Source organism: Rattus norvegicus, chromosome 1 (genome assembly GCF_036323735.1).
Source record: "Rattus norvegicus strain BN/NHsdMcwi chromosome 1, GRCr8, whole genome shotgun sequence".
In the NCBI taxonomy this organism is placed as follows: Eukaryota; Metazoa; Chordata; class Mammalia; order Rodentia; family Muridae; genus Rattus; species Rattus norvegicus.
Window position 1 is genome coordinate 19,822,781 of NC_086019.1, and position 23,281 is coordinate 19,846,061.

At 37.7% G+C, this 23,281-nt stretch overlaps 1 protein-coding gene and 1 pseudogene across 8 annotated transcripts in view; one reads left to right on the plus strand and one right to left on the minus strand.

The window, feature by feature from the left end:
• Positions 1-23,281, plus strand: part of Lama2 (laminin subunit alpha 2) — a 647,931-nt gene that overhangs the window by 330,655 nt on the left and 293,995 nt on the right. For all 8 annotated transcript variants that reach the window (XM_063264627.1, XM_063264628.1, XM_063264630.1 and 5 more), the window contains exons 13-14: positions 11,579-11,680; positions 12,931-13,142. In XM_063264627.1, the coding sequence (XP_063120697.1) occupies positions 11,579-11,680; positions 12,931-13,142 (314 nt within the window). The remainder of the gene's footprint in view (positions 1-11,578; positions 11,681-12,930; positions 13,143-23,281) is intronic.
• On the minus strand, positions 3,506-4,174 carry Npm1-ps5 (nucleophosmin 1, pseudogene 5; annotated as a pseudogene).

Below are 23,281 nucleotides of genomic sequence, written 5' to 3' on the forward strand. Positions count from 1 at the left end.
CCAAGAAGCCTTTTATGCTAAAAAGTTATTTATAGAAAATAAAAGGAAAGTCTGAAGTACTATGTAACCCGTTCACAGGGAGGCAGTGAGTTCTGCATGATTAAGAATTTTTCAGTTAAACAAGAGGTCTTGAGGACTCCCATTAAGTTGTATGACCTAAGAAGCATGAGTTTTCTATTTATGTGAACTTAAATTCCACGTTGGATAGGTAACGTATAATTAATGGTGTCAAACAGTGAGATAGTGCATATATAAGATCAGGCCAGCTGAAACCCAGCATGGATGGGGGAGAGTTTTTAAGCTCTGCCCCTCTAAAGGAGCTACTGAGAATTGGTGATTAAGGGCCAATGGGTCAGTTTGGTCAGGGCTCACTGGCAGGCTACCCATGCTCTAATAGATGATCCTATAGCCATGCACATACCACTAGCACTAAGGAGAATTAGTGAGTTTCAAAAAGAAAACAGTTCATGAAACTAGGGAGATGTGAGTGGCTATACTCAAAGTACAGTATAAGCAAAGGCAACATTTTCAAATAATAAAAATAGCCCTTATTTAAAAATTTGCATGTGTGTACTTCCTAAATATATTGAACACATCTCAAAGCAAACATAACAATGTTAAAATTTACGCACAAAAGATGAGGATTTTAAAGCTCACTGCAGATAAATAAATAAATATTATTCCAAGCCATAACTCCAAGAAGTACTCAAATTGAGGCATCATATCTGCTCATATTTTTTGCACCCGTAGTCCATATTATGGGGGTGGGAGTTGGTGTGTGTTTGTGTTTGTTCAAGAAAAAAGTGATTTATTTTTTAAATGACATAGCTAAGTGAGCACTACTCTTCCGAGGGATGCTTTTCCCCTGTGCTGTCTGTGCTAGCCAAAGAGAAACTCCTTCAGAATTCCTGAATGCATTTTCAAAGTACTCTTCATGAAAGTCAAGTTCTTATTTAAAAACAATGACATTCTGCAGGTAGTGAAGATTTGCAAATATTTAACTTCACTCACATATTCTACATAAGAATGCTGATATTTTTCTTAACATTTTTAGGGAGAGATATTTCATCTAATAAATTTAAAAAATAAATGACATCAAAATAATAATCATATATTTTTGGATTATTTTCATATTTATATTTCTAAATATAACTTCATTTATATGCACACATTTATATACATTATTCTTATGTACACACACATATTATACACACACATATATATGCACATATACATATACATACATATGTACATATATATATGTATATATACATATATATATATTCCTTGCTTTGAAAACAAACCTAAAACTTAAAGATAAGAATTCTGATCCTTTAGATACAAACATTTATTTTTTACTTCAGAATTAAATTACATTTTCTCAAAGTCATACTGTAAAAATATATAAAAGTCCTTATCAAATGCCACGTATGATGTTGTAGTTTGTTTTTATTTGATATGACGTGAAAAAAATGCTTTATCAGTTGAATCGATAGACTCACATTGGCTTAGCACTTGGAATAAATGTTCACTGTTGATTCTTGTGCTAATCTTTGGCTCCCTGGTTCTGCCCTGCACTGTGACATCATGTCCTTGAATATGTCATCATTCCAAGTTAATGTTTCCCAAGGGTTAAAACGAAAGTATGTCAGCACTAACATGCCTGACTCCCAAGGCCAGGCATATCATAGGTTAGCTTTTGTAAAACTGCAGCTCAGAGTGTCACCCAGGACCGTGTCACTTAACCATTGTCTTCAGTCACATCATTTTTATGTCAATGAGACATCCACATTAATAGACATGAGGGTATTTTTCTAAGGTTTGTGTTTACCATAAACAGTTCCTCCCCAGCTTTTGTACACTCAATATATTTGTTCCCTCCAAACTCACTTCTGGAGCATATTATTAGGATTTTAATCTTTATCTGTCTAGTAGGTGACTGATACTACTTCAACAGTCTCTCTCCGATGGAAACTATGTTGTAATGTTGAAAATAATATTTCTGTTTTTATATACGTTACATTTTTAAACTTATTTTAATGGAATTCCAAGTACAAATAAAAAAGCAAAAGAGATATTTAAATAAATTCTATATGTCTTGTATAGAAGATAAAGAATATGCTTTACACACATGTTCCCGTCATAGATTCCTTGCTTTAAAAAGAAACCTAAAACTTGCAGGAAAATATCCTTGCCCTTTAGATTCAAACTTCTTTTTGTTGTTGTTGTCCCCCCCCTTTTTTACTTCAGAGTTAACTTCCCTCAAGGTCACAAAGTAAATATATGAACTACATTTAGAGAGGTAGTAGTTTTTCATTTTTACATATTTAACTTATTTATTTATTTGTATTTATAAATATATATCCCTGTGCCATGAATATGGTTTAGCCCTAAATCTTAAAGCAGGTATGAATAAACTAATTCCTCTTCTGGTGCCTTATGCTAAACCTTACAAAAGGTTTCCTCTAACGTTAAAGAAATCAACTCTTAATAAATTAATTGTAAGGCTATCAGGAAGGAATCACACGTCCTACTAAGACATCAGTTCTAGTCTCATAATTCAGCTAAGAAAGACACTTTTCTCTACCTTCCAGATACACAGATATCTCTCTTTCAGAGACATAGCTAGCTCACAACTTACTTACTTCATTTCAGACAAGTCTAGATGTCAGACGTCAATTTTATGTAGGATTTTTTAAAAAGTATCCTCTTGTAGGCAATGGGAGAGGGGATGCAACGGGGAGCTTGTGGAGGGGAAACCAGGAAGGAAGACACATTTGAAATGTAAATAAATAAAATAACCAATTAAAAAATCAAGTACCCTTCCCTTGACATTTTTCTGACACACACAATAAACAGTAGTTTCCCTTTCTATCACACATGGTAAGTCTTCAAATGTTCTAGGAAAAGCGCCTTTCAAAGGCTTATCCTTCTAAGATTAAGTACTTATATTAGCTTTATAAACCCCTGGCTCAGCTCACCTGGCCATCAGCATCCTGCCCATGCCTCTTCCGATGAATTTGTCAGCTACCGTTTGACACGGTGATGTCAGGAACTAATGATGGGCACCAGGTACAGGTACATCTCTGTTTCCTCAATTCTGTCTTCTCATGGGTGTGTTCGTTTTGGTTTGGTTTTGGTTTTTAACCAAATAGAAACAGTGCTACTTTGTTAAAATACTTCGTTTATTTCACATGTATATTTTTGTCTCCCTATCGTTTTCACATCTGACCACCACTACTACTATGACCCGTCATAACGTCGTGTACCTACTTCAAACCAAGTGAAGGGTGGAGCAGCATCCTTGAAAGCCAAACAGACATCTGAGACAGCACGTTCCTGGCAATGGAACCTGCACTACATTTACCAAACACAATAGGGAAAGTTCTCACTTTGCCTTATAAGAAAGACAGCTAGACATCAGGGGTTACAGAATAAAGTAACATGGAATATTTCAAACCGTTTAAGCCATTTTTTAAAAGAGATTTTCTTCCCTGCTAGAGATTTAAATGGCCACCCGGTCAATTATCTGGAAATAATTCTTCACATATTTAGTGAACTTGGCTTCCAGTTTGAGAAGAGAACCACCTTTTTTCCATACTTGCTGGCACTTTTTACCTTAATGTTTTCTATAGAGGTAGGTCTTTTTGGTGTTAGAAGATAATTTCTTGGTTTTTGAGAGACCCTTGAGCCTTTGATCTTTGTGTTGATAGTTTTGAGTCTTTTCCATTTTGGCTCTTTTTTTATGCATCTTTGACTAAAGTACCTCATACAGATTTCTTCACTGGAGCTTTTTCTTCAGTTTCCTCCTTCTCTTCTGTTTCTTTCTCTTCTTCATCATCCTCATATTTTCATCAAGTTTTACTTTTTCTGTGGAGCCTTGTTATCTCCAGGGGTAGATTGATTTCCAGACATACTTAAGAGTCTTACATCCTCATCATCCTCATCTTCATCTTCTGACTCTACATCTTCCTCTTTAGTGACAAGGTGCTGTCCACTAGATAAACACAGACAGTGTAACCACAAAGCCCCCAAGGGAAGCTGCTAGTTGTACAGACATTTTCAGAGTTGCTAGTATTAGTTTAACTGGACCATCTTCATAGTTCATTGCTTCTGTCTCTACAATGTGTAATTTGCCTTTTGCCCCTGCCCTAAACTGACCATTCTTTATCATGAGTATTTTTTCCCCTGGAGCTAAGAACCGAACCCAGGGTCTTGTGCTTGCTAGGCAAGCGCTCTACCACTGAGCTAAATCCCCAACCCCCTGACCATTCTTAATGATGGCCAGTGCTCATCTTCATCATTCTTCAAAGTGATAGTCTTTGTCAGGCTTTGGTTCACAACTGAAAATGATCACACTTCTAAATGGTAAAGTGTTCTTCCTTAAAATTGATGCATTTATTGTTTGCTAGATAGCAATAGAGTGCACTTCAGTGAACTCAGGGGTGAATTTATTTGCTTTGGTTTGTTTTTGGACTAATAAAGATAAGAATAGAGAAACCAAGAGATGCATGTTTTAAAAACAACTGCAGATTATCTCTGGGGTAGCCCAACTTTATCTTGCTTTCATGCTCTCTCCATATATAATACATTGGAATGATAGATGGTTATGAATGCTATTAAAATTCAGCAGATATTTATGCAAGGTCTACTCTTTGTGAAATGCTTTTTGCAAAGTACCACAGGGAAACATTAAGACGGCTGAGCCTTTCATCACTGTGATCTCCCCAAAAATCTCAAAATAAAAAGAAATAACATTTAGAATCATGAAATAAATACTCTTGCCATTAGGGCTTAAGTGATGGCTCTTTGTAGAATTTTAATTTGGAAGATGACACTTACTACAATGGTATGTACATGGTGTCAAATGACCTCCATGTTTATCTTCTTTTATTACCAAAATGAACTTTTAAGGGAGGAACAATTCAGGTCATATTAGTAAAAAGTAACTGAACCTCTGAAAGTATAAATAAATTCCCCAAGAGTCACACACCACAAAAAGGCAACGTCTGAATACCAAATGGGGATGTTAAAACTCTAGGAATGAGCTTCATCTCTATGTGATTTATGTAATACTTGAATATTAATAGAAGCATCAAATCCCAGACACAAGCCCAGCCATTTATTCTGGAAGAAGACACTTGAATGTCCTTTACTGGATTGTTGATTCTTCTCTGGATTCTGACTGCATATTCTCTGAACCTCTAGAATTCTTATCTTCTGAAATTCACAACCAGCTCCTGCTGCCCTCATAAAGAGTCACCCGCAGAGTTCATGAACAAAGGAGGGGAGGAAATGAAATATTAGTGGATCAGTAACGTTTAGAATCAAATCAGAATACTGCTGGCTTTTGCAGAAAATATTAACTGCTCTTTCAAAACACTCTTCGTCTGAATAATGTGAACTGAAAGGAACTGAACAGGCAGCCACGTAGACTGTGCTCGGGTTACCAAAGCTGCAAATACTGAGGATTCCCTGAAGGGGAAAAAGTTCTGTTTTTCTTCACTCTTGTTTCTGTTTTGGTAATAAAGCAAGGGAAAACTGGACAATGGCTAATCCAATAAAAGGTAATAAATATCGTTAAGACATAAAACAATTCCCTAAACAGGGGAGGGGGAGAGAGAGAGAGAGAGAGAGAGAGAGAGAGAGAGAGAGAGAGAGAGAGAGAGAGAGAGAGGATAATTCTCCTTTGAAAGGAGAATAGCAATGATTTATTCTCTCTTTCCCTTCTCCCTCTCTCTCCCTCTCTCTCTCCCTTTCTCTCTCCCCCTCTCCCTCTCTCTCTCCCTCTCTCTTTCCCTCTCTCTCTGTATCTCCCCAGTGTTCCCACAACATTAAAGGATTGTTCATCTCGATATTACCCCTCTGTCATTTATGTTACAACAATAAAACTTTATTTTTAATTTAATATAACTTGGATTAAAATGTACTCTGTTGTTTTAACCAGCATCAATGTTGTGTCTCCTAAGCATGATGATGCAATTTTCTTGGCAGAGATCTTAGAAAAATTTAAGCTCTAGACAGAAAAATAATACATACATATATAATGCATATACATATAAAGCTATATTTTATGGTTTATTTGATTAGATCCATGTTTAATTGTGTATTATATGTATTTTGTATAGGATGTTTGCACATAAATTAATCTACCTCATAGCAAGAGTGCCAGTGGAATGTTCTATCCAAACATAAGTAATGGAAAGTGAACAGCTGTTGCAAAGACCTTGTTTTTGAGTCTGAGCCTGAGAACACAAAAGAGTTTTGTGAATTTGGCTGCTAAGCTTGCTTTGGTTGAGAGTCTCCACTTTCAACCGAAGATCTTATCAGTGTGTATCACAAAATATAAATAGCTCTCTGAGTAAGGCAACTTTCAGGAAACAGCAAGTGTTAATTTACTATACAGGAAGCTTTCTTTTTTCTCTTTTAAAGTATTGTTCATCTTCTATGCAGTGTCCAGGGAATATGTTTGGAGGTCATTGATACTTTCTAGAGATCACAATTACATCTAGAAATGAGGTAAAGTAACACTAAACTGGTTACTACATATGAAAACGAACCAACAGGCTTCTTCTTATAGGTAGACCAATAGTGTGGTTTTCAATTAGCCAAAATTATTGTGACCTAGCAAAATTTTTATAATACTATTTTAATTGAATATAGATGAGTGTATGAACCATGTAACTTGGTCTTGGTCTATAACATGGAACATAAAATGTACGAAGAATATATCCATGGGATCACAGATTCACCAGTATGTGCATGGGGACACTCACCTAGTCTCTCAGTCCCTCTTTATATTGCTTTCACAATTATTTTTTGTGTTGTTAATCAAAACATTACATTACTTTTTATCTTATAATTATCAACAAGAAACATTAAAGAAAATATGATTAGTGAAATTCTGATGAAATAGGGTAAAATTTAAGCATAATAAACTTAGTGAGGTGAGCCTGTATGCTTCATGGATCTGGTGGTTGCAGTGAGGAACTATCCCTGGTTGGTTACAGTGAGGAACAATCCTGGTTATCAGGACAGATCAGTTGTAAGCGCAGCTACATACAACATTTTCACCACTACATTTTTATTTTCAAAGTGTATTTTCCACCACATATTAAGTAATCTAAAATAATCGGATTGGGTTGATTGTAGTAGTAATGTTGCAAAGGAAGGTCCAGAAGTTAGATTTTGCCTTTTCCAGTTCTAATTAATGAAATAAAAAGTGTGAAAATTGTTAGAACTCTGTTGAGTTAGGAAAAAGAAAAGAAAGTAATGGATCACATGGGTCAAAGGAATAAAGAGAACAAGAAATGTAGGAGAGAAAGCAGGCAGGTTGGAGAGGGAAGAAGAAAGCCTCTATTAACAGCCACAAAGAATAATACTGTCTCCAATTTCCTCTTGAATAATACTTGATTAAATCTTTTAAAAATGTATTTAATATATTTGGATAGTGTTCATACCCTAATGCTTCAGAAGATTCTCCCACTTTGCTAACCACAATGTTGTGGAGAGAGAGAGATAGAGATAGAGATAGAGATAGAGATAGAGATAGAGATAGATAGATAGATAGATAGAGAGAGAGAGATAGAGAGAGAGGGAGACAGAGAGACAGAGAGACAGAGAGACACAGAGAGAGAGAGGAGGGAGGAGGGGAGAAGGGAGAAGGGAGAGGGGAAAGAAGGGGAGAGGGGAGAGGGAAGAGGAGGGGAGAGGGAAGAGGAGGGGAGAGGGGAGAGGGAAGAGGAGGGGAGAGGGAAGAGGAGGGGAGAGGGGAGAGGGAAGAGGAGGGGAGAGGGGAGAGGAAGGGAGAGGGGAGACAATTGAGTCCAGTTTCTGTTTCCCAAACACTTCTGGGTATTGAGGCTGTCCTAGAATGCCATCAAATACTACTACAGGTTGGTGGCACCCTTAAAGAAAACTAAACATGCCTCTGCCAGCAACTGTTAATTCCCAAAAGTTCCTCATTTGGGCATAGAACTTGGTCCTCACCTCACCTCACCTCACGCCCCACCTCACCTTCCTTCCCCTCCCCTCACATCTCCCTGCTGAGATTTTTTTTACCTGGCTTGAGTTTTTACAGGTGCCATGCATGCTCCCACATATGAGTTCACATGTGCGCCTGCCCTGCTCTCTCAGAAAAGTTTCCTTGATGTCATCCACTACACTGGGGATTAGCTTGTCTCTGCCTCTTCCACATGATCCCTGGGCTTCAGGGACAGGGGCCATAATACAAATATCCCAATTATGCCTCAACATTTCGTGAGTAGATTGAACATAAACACACACACACACACACACACACACACACACACACACACGCACACACACTGTAAATACTTGTATAGGAAGAAGGGATAATGTTTCGAAATTTTAGTCCCTTAAGTCTTCAGAATCCAGAAAGATGAATCACTTGTCCTGTCTGTTATACTAAACAGAATCTGACAGCTATGTTTAATTTATCTGGTTCAGTATTACAGAGCTCTTTAGCCATTTCATTTCACTACATTCCTCTTGAAATGTTTGCTCTGGTAAGAAGAAGCAAATCTTGAGTTTTACAATCCACTTACTGGAATAGCAGTGATGATAATCTGAGATCACAAAACCAAAGCTTGTTTTCTGAGAAGAATTTCCTCTTCACGTACAATGTTCTTTTTTCTTTTCTTTTCTTTTCTTTTTTCGGAGCTGGGGACCGAACCCAGGGCCTTGTGCTTGCTAGGTAAGCGGTCTACCACTGAGCTAAATCCCCAACCCCATGTACAGTGTTCTTAATACTGTGTCCCACCACATACTCCTCCAGTTTATATTTCTTGAAACTTAGTAGAATAAACACAAATACAACCCCATACCCAATACTTTGGTAAAGCTAATTTTTACAAATTGGCTTCAGCATTTTTTACTCACTATTGAAAAATTTTCCTGATTGATTCGATCTTCAATGAAAAGTATACCATGTATACCATGTTCTTATGCTACACAGGTGACCCATGTTGCATGGAAACAACAGTATAGGCAAGCAAGCTATTTCTTTCCAACAAAGGAAGAATTAAAGCAGATACTCCTGGGAAAGAGCTATCTGTAATGTTCTTTTCTTAATGGAAGACTGGAGAGTGCAGAATTTAGCCCTAAACCACATCCGGAATAGAAGGTTGTTTGTATTTTCAGTGGGAAATTTCTTCTTTACTTCTAAGCCGAGTCTCCCCACAGGGAAAAAAAAATCCCCAATAAATATGGAGAAAAAAGTAAAATGCTAAGTCAGTATCACATTTCACAGAATGATGTATTCTCACTAAATTTAATTTTTCTCAGCATTGAAAAGCTAGACAGCGTTCATCTCTTATGGGGATAGTGTAATCTATCCAGTAAATACAAGAACCAAATGGAAGAGAGCTGAAAGTGCCCTGCTTCCACCTGTGTGAGCCCCATTTCCCTCTCTAGCTCATGGAGAGATAGCAAGAAAGCATTCCTGCATCATGGGAGTAAATTAGATGTTCTATTGATGTATGACAAGGCTTAATAAAATTATGAAAATGAACTAATTTGAAAGCCCCAGTGATGAGATTTATAAATGGATTTTAGAAAGCCACAAATTATGGCAAATTAACTACATGCAGTACACATTTTCCATGGATATCATGTTTTGTTAATCTATTCAGTGAATGCTACCGGGCACATCTGTACCCATTCTAGAACCCTTCAGCTCTAATACTCATGATGTTTTATAATGATTCTTTACTGCGCTTCAGAAGGATTAAAGAATGCTTTGCCTTAGAGGTTTTGCTGTTGAGACATTAACCAGGCAAACAGAAAAGTATTTGTGCTACTGAAAAACCACAGGGATTCTATAAGAAATTCTCTAGCAAGAACATTGTAATTTGAAAATTATTTAATAATGTAAAAACAATATTGGGTTGCATACAAAGTTAAAATGCACCATTTGCCTTGACCCAGTAATGGAAGTTTAAAAAAAATGATCAAGCTTCTCTTCAAGGAAGATTCAGGAACTGAAGCTAAAGATGGGTGCATTGAATATTTGAGGTGTTGTTAGACAATTTAATATACAACTCTGAGTTTAGTTATGTCACCCAAAATTCAGATGCCATGGTCCCCGTTACCTCAGACAGGATTAAAGATTCCAAGTTGGAATCCTTAATATCTACCTCCTGCTGCATGTGTTTATTAATTTAGAAAGCACTAAATAATTCAGATTTCTTTGAGATATTAATAAAATTCAGTGCAGCCTTTTTAGTTTCTTGCTGATATCTCACTGGTTTGAGCAAACTGGCTGTGTGAAATGTTGGATGCTTACCCTAATGGAGCTAAAACCTTGGTATACAGATTCTTCCCCCATTACTTATATTAATTCCGACTGCTATTGTCCAGGCAGACACTTATTATTTTATATATGAAAAGACATTAGAGTAGCACATTTCTTGGCGGAGCAAGGGAATAAATGTTTTCTGAAATTCGGTCCCTCCGGAGTACCATGTAATGAGCTCTTCTAAGCCAATGCTGAACTGCAGTATAAAATCCTGTGTAATGAGCCATAGCCGGCTCTGTGTGGTCCTATGGGGCAACTACAAAAACCAGGACTCCTCCTCCTCCTCCATCCACTGCCTCTCCGGGCAGTGCCTTCTGGTCAGGGTCTGCCATGAAAGGACAAAGAGAGCCCAGGTCAGAGAAGCTGGGACCTGTATATCAGCAGAGAGCAAGCAGCAGAATACAGATCATCAGCTTTGCTCTAGGAATGTCTTTGTTTACAGGGCCAGGGAGGAATTTTGAAAGGCCTGGCACATTTGCATTGAGTCTGTCACTCACAGATCTAATTTTGATTCCTGCCCTGTAAAATAATCTTGTGTTCCATTAAAAAAATATATTTTTTACGAGGTTAATATCAGTGTCAGAAAATGTAGACATCAAGCAGACTTTAGAAGGAATGGAGTTTGCTTAATGAAAGTAGGGTAATAACATTCATTCAGAGTAGCTTATTTGATTACGTGGGCAAAAGTAGACCTTCTCAGGCATATTCTGATCGAATTTGCATGTAAATTTTGCAGCGAAACTTTATTTTTCTTTGACCAATAATGTTTGTCAACTTAGCTCATGGCCTATGTAAAGTGTCTTTCAAATGGAAGAATGTCTTTGTTGAATGCATTCAGAGTCACTGGAATGTAGGTAACCATAGGGATGCATGAACACTGTCCACTGAGCCTTCTGTTTTAGGAGTCTGAAACTAGAACTACAGACTAAGGAGGTAAGAGGAGAGTCTGTGATTAGAACCTAGCTTCCTTCATCAAGCCTGCCTTCCTGGGGAAATAGTACATGGATGTCTATTCATGTCAAACTTGCTGTTGATGAGCGAAAGTTCACATAAAGGTTGTTCCTACACAAATGTCTGTCCTTTGACTGTCAAATGTCAAAATGTCAAAATGTCTGTCAAATGTCTCCACTTTGAACTTCGGTGATCGCTGCTTCTCCAAGTATTGCCCACTACAACAATAAAATTATTTTAAGGTATACATGAAATATTACTTTAAAAACAACTCCTTTGCTGAGATTATCATGCATCTTTCTTTTCCAGCTCCCAGCAGTTGGAGGACAGTTGTCATTTACCATCTCATATGACCTCGAAGAGGAGGAAGATGATACAGAAAAAATCCTTCAGCTGATGATTATCTTAGAGGTAGGAAAATAAGCGTGTCACTTTGCAAACATATGATATCTTTACATTACCTCAGGTCATTCACACTGCTTATAATACAAGTTGGCTGACATATATTCACACACTATGGAAGAAAATACACCTCAGCAATTTCCTGCCATGTTCATGTTTTCATCTGAAACACGTCAAGAAAATTTAAAAAATGAGTGCTGGTGAAAAAGGAGAGACCATTTAGAAATATTTTGAAACTTAAAGTTAAAATGTGATTGCATTTCCATACTGATAAGGTTGTATCGATACTGATTTATGCAACGTGTTATATTGTAGATTCTATTGTTTGCTTTTTGCTTCGATAGCCAAAAGGAAAGGGTGGGGAGAGGAATTTCCTTGTTGAGCTGTTGACAACTCCTGACTTCAAAATCTTACTTTAGGAAGAAAGGGTAAGAGATAAACTGCATTTGGGAACTAGAAGGCTATGGACCACCATGGTCCAAATCTACTACAGTAACATGCTTACAACTCTTACTTTCTTGGGCTGTGGTAATACTTTCTTCAGCCACAGGGGTACCATAGGCACACACATGAATGTGAGTTAGTGGTTCCAAAAGGTGCTGGCTGAGCTTCAGGCACTGTTCTTGCCAAGAGCCTTCCTTGCTTTGGGGTCACGGTCAGAAAGACAACATCACTCTCGCAGAGTGAATTTCTCTCAGAATTGAAGTTCTCTTGCACACGGAGATCAAGAGATGATGTACCTCTAAAATGTTAAATGAAAACAGTTACCTGAATGCCTTTATTCAGCGTACATGATTCTTAACATGAGACTGCTGTCCTATTTTGAACATTAGTGTGCAGAACTTTCCTGCTATAGACGCCAGAAATCTTTTTATGTACATGTTACTGAAAGTTCCCTCCCTACTTGCCTCTAATTCTTATTTCTGCCATAATTCTATTATAGTTTCATGCTTTCATGAAGTGAAACTGTTTGTAACAATATATGCATATAAGATGTATATTATTTCAGTTAATGGAGAAAGTGGGAATATACAAAATTATAATGGTGGACTCTGTCATGGAGAAGATGAAGGGTGATCTTCCATTGCTAAGTCTTTGCTTCATGCTCATCAGAAACATACTGAATGACAGAGGAAACTGACCTTAAGTTAAAGCCCTCATGAGGATAATTTTGAGTAGGGAGTCCAAACTCAGAAGCCCTTTCTAATTTTTGTACCTTTCTTGCAATTTTATTTACATATACTTTTCACCCCCTTTAGGGAAATAACTTGAGAATCAGCACAGCCTATAAGGAGGTACACTTAGAGCCATCTGAAGAACATGTTGAGGAATTATCACTCAAGGAAGAGTCCTTTACCATACATGGAACAAATCTGCCCGTCAGTAGAAAGGACTTCATGATCTTGCTCACAAATTTGGAGAGAGTCCTCATCCAAACCACATACAACTTAGGGATGGACGTCATCTTCAGGTAAGTGCGAGAACCCCACCTTCCAGAGCCATTGTGTATCTGAGACAAACGAAGATATGCCAGAAAAACATATTTTAAAAGGTCTAGGTTTATGGCTTTAAGTAAAAAATAAATAGCCATAAGTTCTAGTTTCTAGGAAGTAATTATATACACCCTTTAAATTTTAAATGTTGAGAACAATGTACTGGACTTTTAATACTTATAAATCCTCTATAGTTTTTTTTAGAGCTTATGATAATGACCCTTATTGACAAACAAAAAGGACAGCATCTCAGATTGCAAAATACTGAAGATACATGATTGCAGGGTGCTCATATTCAAAAAGTGGTTTGTAAAATATTTCTTTTATTAATCAATCAACTAGTTTCTAATAGAATTTAGATTGTAATAAGAAATGCAGGCCTCTTCACTTACATAATCACACATCTCTTTATAAAACACTGTCAGATATGATAGGAAAGAGTAGAAGATTTTGAAGATAACCCTCTTTTGATTTGGGCAATTTATTGGTATTTATGGCACCTCGATTTTAAGTTCGATAAAGCCCTTAACAATATCTATCTCATCCCTCATGGGTATGGTTGAAATAATATTTAATTTTGTCATTTTAAAAGGCTAATTCCTTCTTAGTATCTATATATTTTATTATAAAGAAAGAACCATGACTTGAGTCAAACTGTTCTCCAAAGTCTGACTAAAATCTCCCATGTTTCTAAATTAGAAACAATGACATCCTGTCTGATAAAAAACTTATTTCATATATACTGGAATATGCTTTTCGTCCTTTTTAAAATCCAGTTAGTAACACAAAATACCACCGCGCCTTCATCCTCAATCAGATTAATCGTCCTCCAGATTTTTCAGTAGCAGATTCTACCACAACTGTCTGCTAGTGCTGCTGGGCTTGTCTTTCACTAGTAATATTTCAGCAAATTCCAATCATCATTACCATTTCCCAAAGGAGGGAGCTGCAGATTCATAAACAAAATCATGGCCAAACAATGTACCTCTTTTGCATAGGCAATTCTGCTAGATGCTGAGTTAAAGTGCTGTAAAGATGAGAGGCAGCACTTAGGAATTAATTATGTTTTTCCCCGCTTAGTAAATAGAGATTGTCATGATGTTTAAACAGTATAAAGAAATGAGTCCTCTAGCTTTCAGAGTGAATGACAACCAAATTGACCAAAAGTGGCTAGAGGGCTTATTTCTTGTTGTCGCATTGTTTCTCAGGCTAGTTAATTCAAAGACACTTCCTCCTGATTTATGTCAGACAATTTCAAAGTCTACCCATCTTAAAAGCATTGGTTTCATTTAAATCTTTCTGGGGTTCTCTCTGAACTTACGAATGTGGTCATGAAGTATGGCTATATGGAAAGATTTAGTAGCTTTTCAAGCAGGTGACTGCTTTTTGCCACCCTTATTACTGAAGGGCTATTTTCTAAGAAGTAGAGACAGAGTCAGACTGAAGCCCCAACTCATTCTAGGAGAGCTTAAAGTCAGCATGAATCCTGAATTAGTAAGCTTGCCATATTTTATTCATCTCTGATCTACCAATAGAATGAGTCATGTTTGTTAAACACCGCCTGAATTGATTGCAACTCGTGCTGCACCGTGGGCTTCTGAGTTGGCGTACCATTCACGTGCAAGCACAAGGAAATTGAAGCTATTGCAACAATTCATATTTAGACTTACTGAAGGATAGTTATCCCTGCAAAATGGGCTTAGGTTTGCCCAGTTCCGCCGTTAGGTGGAATTGGATAGGAAACTGAGCTGAGGGTCAAGGATTTTGACTTCTGTTTCCAACACAGCTACTTAATAGTTGTAAACATGAATATGGCTTTGACCTCTTTGTGCCCCAGTCACTTCGTTTCTGAAACAAGGACGACAATTGCCTCGACAATCTCAGGAGGTCACTTTGGGAATGGAATTAGAGAATTGCTCAAACACTTTTCTAACAGAAAAATCAGCTCACACATAGGAAGTGTTTATGTCTGACCAATCTCATTCCAGGTGAATATACTTTCTATAAATATCATTAGACTTGCAGACATCCAGCATATGAAATACTCTGCCATTTCCACAACTGTTATTGCTGTGGTCATGTACAATGCTGACAGACTCAGTCAGTGTGGCTGATGATATCCTCTAATCAATCCTCTGATCTAACTTAGTAAGATGAATAGAAAACATAAGTATATTTGTTATTTTTTCCGAAGATAAGATAAAGGCATGGAACAATGTCTTGGCACACAAAACATCAGTACCATTTTGGATACCTAGCTCCTCCTAAGTCTCGGGTGAGCATGAACATTTGCCTGGAATCCTATTACTTAAGATGTGGAAGGGTTGGGGATTTAGCTCAGTGGTAGAGCGCTTGCCTAGCAAGAACAAGGCCCTGAGTTCAGGCCCCAGCTCCAAAAAAAAAGAAAAGAAAAAAAAAAGAAGTGGAGACAGGGGATTGTTCCCTAAAGCAAGCTAGACTAGACAAATTTATAAATTCCAGGTTTAAGTGAAAGACCTTGTCTCAGTATGTGAAGTTTCATATCCATCCTAAGACATCAAGTACCAACCTCTGGCTCCATATGCAACTCATTCACACACACACACACACACACACACACACACACACACACACACACACACACACCCCAAAATAAGAAATGTAAGATAAATCAAGTACCTGCATGTACTTCTCCTATACGTTTCCCAAATCTTGACTTTAGTAACATCCTTGACAATTAAATTAAACAAAATATTTCCTAAGTACCTATAAGGCACAAAACTCTTCACAAATTTTCTTCTGGCTCCACACTAGACATTATCATAGTTCACCAAATTCTATTCCTTTGGAAATTTTTACATCCCCTTTGCTCTTGAGAGCAGAGGATGTAGTTTGGTCAGTGCAAAGGAAATTAATGTCATTGGCATCTTCCCTGAAGAGGAACACTTAACCGCCAGTGTAAGACTTCCTAGAGTGTATTCAGCAACCAGAAAAATGAATAACCTGAAGTTCCAACAGGATGTGGACGACAGTGCCCTGGCTTTTTAAATCTTTTAGTTACTGAAGGAAGGTTGATTTTTTTGAAATCCTCCTATAGACCTGGATCCAAATTTGAAGTAGCTACCATGACAGAATCAAACCTGCTGTGACTTTTTGAAGGTACACCTCAAATGGATTCACTGAATGAAAGCAAGCATCTTTAAAAAGAAACATTTAAAATTATTTGTTTATTTCATTATATTGTTGCTTTGCCTGGTTGTATGTTGATGTGTCATGTGAACATGTGGTGACATTAGAAGCCAGAAGAGGGTATAAGTTTACCTGGAGCTGGAGTTACAGGCAGGTATGAGCTGCTTTGTAGGTGCTAGGAACCAAACCTGGGTCCTCTGGCACAGCAGCCAGTGCCTCTTAACTGATGAACTATTTCTCCAGCACCACGAAAATGTTTTTATTTAACATATAACAGTTATACGTATTGAGGAGCTTCATAAATATTTTATTCAGGTATATTGTGCCCTTTGAACTCAGCCTTATACAGAACCTTTTAAAGCCAAGATATTTTTATGTGAATTTAATAATGAATTTAGAAGTTTTGTATTGAATACAATTTGACAGAGTTCTATCTATCAAGATAAAGCAAAAAGAGCAAAATAATTTGGTAATCAGAGACATGGCGTCGATGAGTACATACTTGGTCTCTACTTTTGAAAGGAACCGTCCAGGTGTCCATATTTTAACGAAATACATTGACAAGGACCCTAGGACTTAAAAGTATTTACAGAACACACTTTTCATCCTGCTGTTAATGAGAGATAGAGCCAGGGCTTAAACCCACAGGCGTTTCATCCCAGCATCTTTAACATGTGTCTGTAAATATTTGACTCACTCAATCTGCAAACACATGCTGAGCGTCTCGTGTGTATCCGATAAATCTCAGTGCTTAGCCTTGTAAACTGGCGGAAGTAATTTCCTGAATTTCTGGAATGAAGATGAGGGGAGGGAACAATGCCTGTCTAGCACCTGATTTAGCAGCATTGGTTGGGATGCAATATGGGGCAATGAACTCAAAGAAAGCAAAATCCAAAATAGAAGCAAGATTCATATATTTATAGTAATATAAGGGTTGCTGCAATATGAGTAAATACTTTGTGCACTTGAATGGCTAAGGAAAAGGAAATGAAATCTTATGCCAGCATTTTATGTTTATAGAAATGACTGTAGTAGCATCAGAATCCCTCTTTCATTTCTCCGACTTGACACAGATCAAACTATTTGGAGAAGGGCTGAGGAGATGAGGTTGTTTATTAAACGCACTGCTTGGCACACAAGCATGAGGACTAAAATTTAGAGCCCTAGCAGCAACTTTCCACTGTAATCCCAGCACCCTGGACGAGGGGATAATGATTACCAATGAGGCACTGGACAGTTAATCTAGTACAACTGGTGCACTGCAGATTTTGAGAGTGCAAAACCATGTTTGTAAAAATGAGCTAGAGAAATATTCCTGGAGATACCCAGCCTTGACCTCGTGCATGCTCACATGCATGCTTTTGGCACACACGAGTAAAATATTCATACAGACATAACATGCACCATACACAAACATGTACCTCTCCCACATACACATACACACCCATCCACACACAGACTTCTCAGAGACATACACACACAATGCACAGGTATCCCTGACACAAGCATAGCATACATACACATACAATTTTATCTTATCTATACTTTCTTTATTATTATTGGATATTTTTAATTTACCTTTCACAGGTTATCCCCTTTCTCCCACAAAGCCACCCACCCCTTCCCTCCTTCCCTCCCTAACATTCCCCTAGACTAGTGGGTTCAGCCTTGGCAGGACCAGGGGCTTCTCCTCCCCTTTGGGGCCCAACAAGGCCATCCTCTGCTACATATGCAGCTGGAGCCATGGGTCTGTTCATGTGTTTGCTTTGGATGGTGGTTTAATCCCTGGGAGCTCTGGTTGGTTGCTATTGTTGTTTGTATGGGATTGCAAATGCCTTCAGCTCCTTCCACCTTTCTCTCACTCATCCACTGCGGAGCACTCTTCTCAGTGAAATGGTTGCCTGCAAGCATCTGCCTCTGTGCTTATCATGCTGTGGCAGAGCCTCTCAGGAGACAACTATATCAATCTCCTGTCAACATGCGCTTCTTGGCATCAGCAATATTGTCTGGTTTTGGTGGCTGTGTGTATATGGGCTGGATCCCCAGGTGGGGCAGTCTCTGGATGACCTTCCCTTCAGTCTCTGCTCCAAACTTTGTCTCCATATCTAATCCTAGGAATATTTTTGTTTCCCTTCTAAGAAGGACTGAAGCATCCGCACTTTTGTGGTCGTCCTTCTTGAGCTTCATGTAGTCTGTGGATTGTATCTTGGATAATCCAAGTTTTTGGGCTAATATTCACTTATCAGTGAGTACATACCATGTGTGTATTTTTGTGACTGAGTTACCTCACTCAGGATGATATTTTCTAGTTCCATCCATTTGACTATGAATTTCATGAAGTCATTGTTTTTAATAGCTTAGTAGTATTCCATTGAGTAGATGTACCACATTTTTTGAATCCATTCCTCTGTTGAAGGACAACTGGATTTTCTTTCCAGCTTCTGGCTATTTTAAATAAGGCTGCTATAAACATAGTGGAGCATGTGTCCTTGTTATATGTTGGAGCATCTTTTGGGTATATGCCCAGAAGTGGTATAGCTGGGTCCTCAAGTATTACTATGTCCACTTTTCTGAGGAACTTCCAGAATGATTGTACCAGCTTGTAATTTCACCAACAATGGAGGAGTATTCCTCTTTCTCCACAATCCCACCAGACTCTTTTGTCACCTGAGTTATTTATCTTAGATATTCTGACTGGTGTGAGGTGGAATCTCAGGGCTGTTTTGATTTGCACTTCCCTGATGAATAAGGATGTTGAACATTTCTTTAGGTACTTCTCAGTCATTTGATATTTCTCAGCTGAGAATTCTTTGTTTAGCTCTGTACCCCATTTTTAATCAGTTCTTTGTTCTCTGGAGTCTAACTTCTTGTGTTCTTTGTATATATTGGATATTAGTCCTCTATCATATGTAGGGTTGATAAAAATCTTTTCCCAATCTGTTGGTTGCCATGTTGTCCTAATGACAGTGTCCTTTGCCTTACACAAGCTTTGCAATTTTATGAGGTCCCATTTTTTTATTCTAAATCTTAGAGCATAAGCCATTGGTGTTCTGTTCAGAAAATTTTCCGCAGTGCCCATGTGTTTGAGAATCTTCCCCACTTTTTCATCAATTAGTTTGAGTGTATCTGGTTTTATGGGGTGGTCCTTGATCCACTCAAATTTGAGCTCTGTACATGTCATTAAGAATGGATCAATTTTCATTCTTCTACATGGTGGACTCCAGTTGAACTAGCACCATTTGTTGAAAATGCTATTGTTTTTCCACTATATGGTTTTAGCCCCTTTGTCAAAGATCAAGTGCCCATAGGTGTGTGGGTTCATTTCTGGGTCTTCAATTCTATCCCATTGATCTCCCTGCCTGTCTCTGTACCAATACCATGCAGTTTTTATCACTGTTGCTCACTGTTTTTATTACTAATACTGCTTGAGGTCAGAGATAGTGATTGCCCCAGAAGCTCTTTTATTGTTAAGGGTAGTTTTCGCTATCCTGGTTTTTTTTGTTATTTCAAATTAATTTGCAAATTGCTCTTTCTAACTGTATGGAGAATTGAGTTGGAATTTTGATGGGGATTGCGTTGAATCTGTAGATTGCTTTTGGCAAAAATGGCCATTTTTACTATATTAATCCTGCCAATCCATGAGCATCGGAGATCTTTCCATCTTCTGAGATCTTCAATTTCTTTCTTCAGAGACTTGAAGTTCTTATCATACAGATTTTTCACTTGCTTAGCTAGAAACACACCAAGTTATTTTATGTTATTTGGGACTATTGTGAAGGGTGTCATTTCTTTCTCAGCCTGTTAATCCTTTGAGTAGAGGAAGGTTACTGATTTGTTTGAGTTATTTTTCTATCTAGCCAATTTGCTGAAGTTGTTTATCAGGTTTAGGAGTTCTCTGGTTGAATTTTTGGGGTCACTTAAGTACAATATCATATCATCTGCAATAGTGATATTTTGACTCCTTCTTTCCAATTTGTATCCCTTTGACCTTCTTTTGTTCTCTGATTACTCTGGCAAGGACCTCAAGTACTATATTTAATAGGTAGGGAGAGTGTGCACAGCCTTGTCTAGTCCCCGATTCTAGTGGGATTGCTTCAAGTTTCTCTTCACTTAGTTTGATGTTGTCTACTGGCTTGCTGTATAGTGCTTTTATTATTTTTAGGTATGGGCCTTGAATTCCTGATACTTACCAGACTTTTATCATGAAGGGTTATTGAATTTTGTCAAATGCTTTCTCAGCATCCAATGAGATAGTAATGCGGTGTTTTTCTTTGAGTTTCTTTATATACATTCTATAGATATCTGTTAAATCCATTTGAGCCATAATTTCTGTTAGTTTCTCTGTCTCTCTGTTTAGTTTCCGTTTCCATGATCTGCTCATTGATGAGAGTGGGGTGTTAAAGTCTCCCACTATTACTCTGTGAGGTGCAATGTGTGCTTTGGGCTTTAGTAAGGTTTTTTTTTGTTTTGTTTTTTTTTTTGTTTTTTGTTTTTTGTTTTCTTTGTTTTTTATGAATGTAGGTACCATTGCATTTGGAGCATAGATATTCAGGATTGAGAGTTCATGTTGGTGGACTTTTCCCTTGATGAATATGAAGTGTCCTTCCTTATATTTTTTGACAACATTTGCTGAAAGTTGACTTTAATTGATATCAGAATGGTTACTCCCGCTTGTTTCCTGGGACCATTTGCTTGGAAAAATATTTTCCAGGCTTTTGCTCTGAGGTAGTATTTTTCTTTGTCACTGAGGTACATTTCCTTTTTGCAGCAAAATGCTCAGCCCTGTTTATGCATCCAGTCTGTTAGTCTATATCATTTCATTGTCAACTGAGTCCATTGATGTTAAGACATATTAGGGACCAATGATTTTTTTTCCTGTTATTTTTGTTCTTAGAGGTGGAATTATGTTTGTGTGGCTCTCTTCTTTTGGCTTTGTTTAAAGATTAGTTTCTAGCTTTTTCTATGGTGTAGTTTCTCCTCTTGTATTGGAGTTCTCCATCTATTATCCTTTGTAGGGCTGGACTTATGGAATGATATTGTGTAAATTTGGTTTTGTCATGGAATATCTTGCTTTCTGCATCTATGTTAATTAGAGTTTTGCAGGTATAGTAGCTTGGGCTGGCATTTGTGTTCTCTTAGGTTCTGTATGACATCTACCCAGTATTTTCTATCTTTTATAGTCGTTAGTGAAAATTTTGGTATAATTCTTATAGGTCTTCTTTTATATGTTGCTTTTCCCCTTATTGCTTTTAATATTCTTTCTTTGTTTTGTTCATTTGGTGTTTTGATTATTATGTGACAGGAGGAATTTTTTTCTGGTTCAATCTATATGGAATTCTGTAAGCTTCTTGTATGTTCATTGGCATCTCTTTCTTTAGGTTAGGGAAGCTTTCTTCTATAATTTTGTTGAAGATAATTACTGGCCCTTTAAATTGGGAATCTTTGCTCTCTTCTATACCTATTATCTTTAAGTTTTATCTTCTCTTTTTGTCCTGGATTTCCTGGATGTTTTGGATTAAAATATTTTTGCATTTTATATTTTCTTTGGTGGTTGTGTCAATGTTTTCTATGTTATATTCTGCCCCTGAGATTCTCTCTTCTATTTCCTGTATTCTGTTGGTGATGCTTACATCTATGACTCCTAATCTCTTTCCTAGGTTTTCTATCTCCAGGGTTATTTCCCTTTGTGATTTCTTTATTGTTTCTATTTCCATTTTTAGACCCTGGATGGTTTTGTTCAATTCCTTTGCCTGTGTTGGTTGTATTTTGTTGTAATTCTTTAAAGGATTTTTGTGTTTCCCCCTTAAGAACTTCTACTTGTTTTCCTGTGTTGTCCTGTATTTCTTTAAGGAATATCCTTCTTAAAGTCCTCTATCATCATCATGAGATGTGATTTTTAAATCAAATCTTGCTTTTCCAGTGTGTTAGGATATCCAGTATTTGCTTTGGTGGGAGAACTGGGCTCTGATTTTGCCAAGTTGTCTGGATTTCTGTTGCTTAGGTTCCTGAGTTTGCCTCTCACCATCTGGTTGTCTCTGATGTTATCTGGTCTTGCTGTCTCAGACAGTGGCTTGACCCTCCTGTAAGCCTGTGTGTCAGCAGTCCTGGAAACCAACTTTCTCCCAGCAGGATCTGGGTACAGAGAGCTGTGGGATAGGGTGAGCTCTGGATGCAGACAGAAACTGGAGTGGTCCTGTCCCAGACTGCTCCTTGGTTCCTGTGTCCAGAGGGCTCCTGGCGGATTACTCTTGGGCCAGGAATGTGAGCAGAAGTGGTGGTCTCCCCTTTGCTGTCAGGATTGTCCACAATTCTCCTTATCTATATTTTCAAGTCATAATACAAGTCAGTTAAAGTACTTGATAACACATACACACCTCATACCACATACATACCACACACACAACACATATACACATATCACACATATCATTCACACATCACATACCACACACACCACATCATAAACTCTAAACACACACACACACACACACACACACACACACACACATACACACTTCTTTCAGACAAGTAAGTCATCCTGTTGCCTCTTTTGAAGAAATGAGGTAGAAGTGATCAGTCACCTCTAATGAGAAAGACTTTGTAAAATCCCCAAACTGTAGTGGCCACACAAGCTTGTAGTGTTGGTTAATCTCGGTCTTGCACATGTTAGTCTATCCTGTCAATGCTGAGCTAAAACCCCAGCTTTCTTCTTATTCTGCATTTAAAGCATAGTCTTTGAGTTGTCATGGATGGTTCTGTAGCTCAAGCAGGCCTTGAAATGGCCTTGTTTATGCCTCTTAGTATTCCGAATGCTGTCATCAAAAGCTTACATAGCCAAGCTCCACTGAATCACCACCTTAGGCCTTGACAAATGCAAACCAAATAAACTATTTTTCTAGCCATAAAATCTTTCTATGTTGACTAACCCTAAGTTAATTTTTTTTAAGTT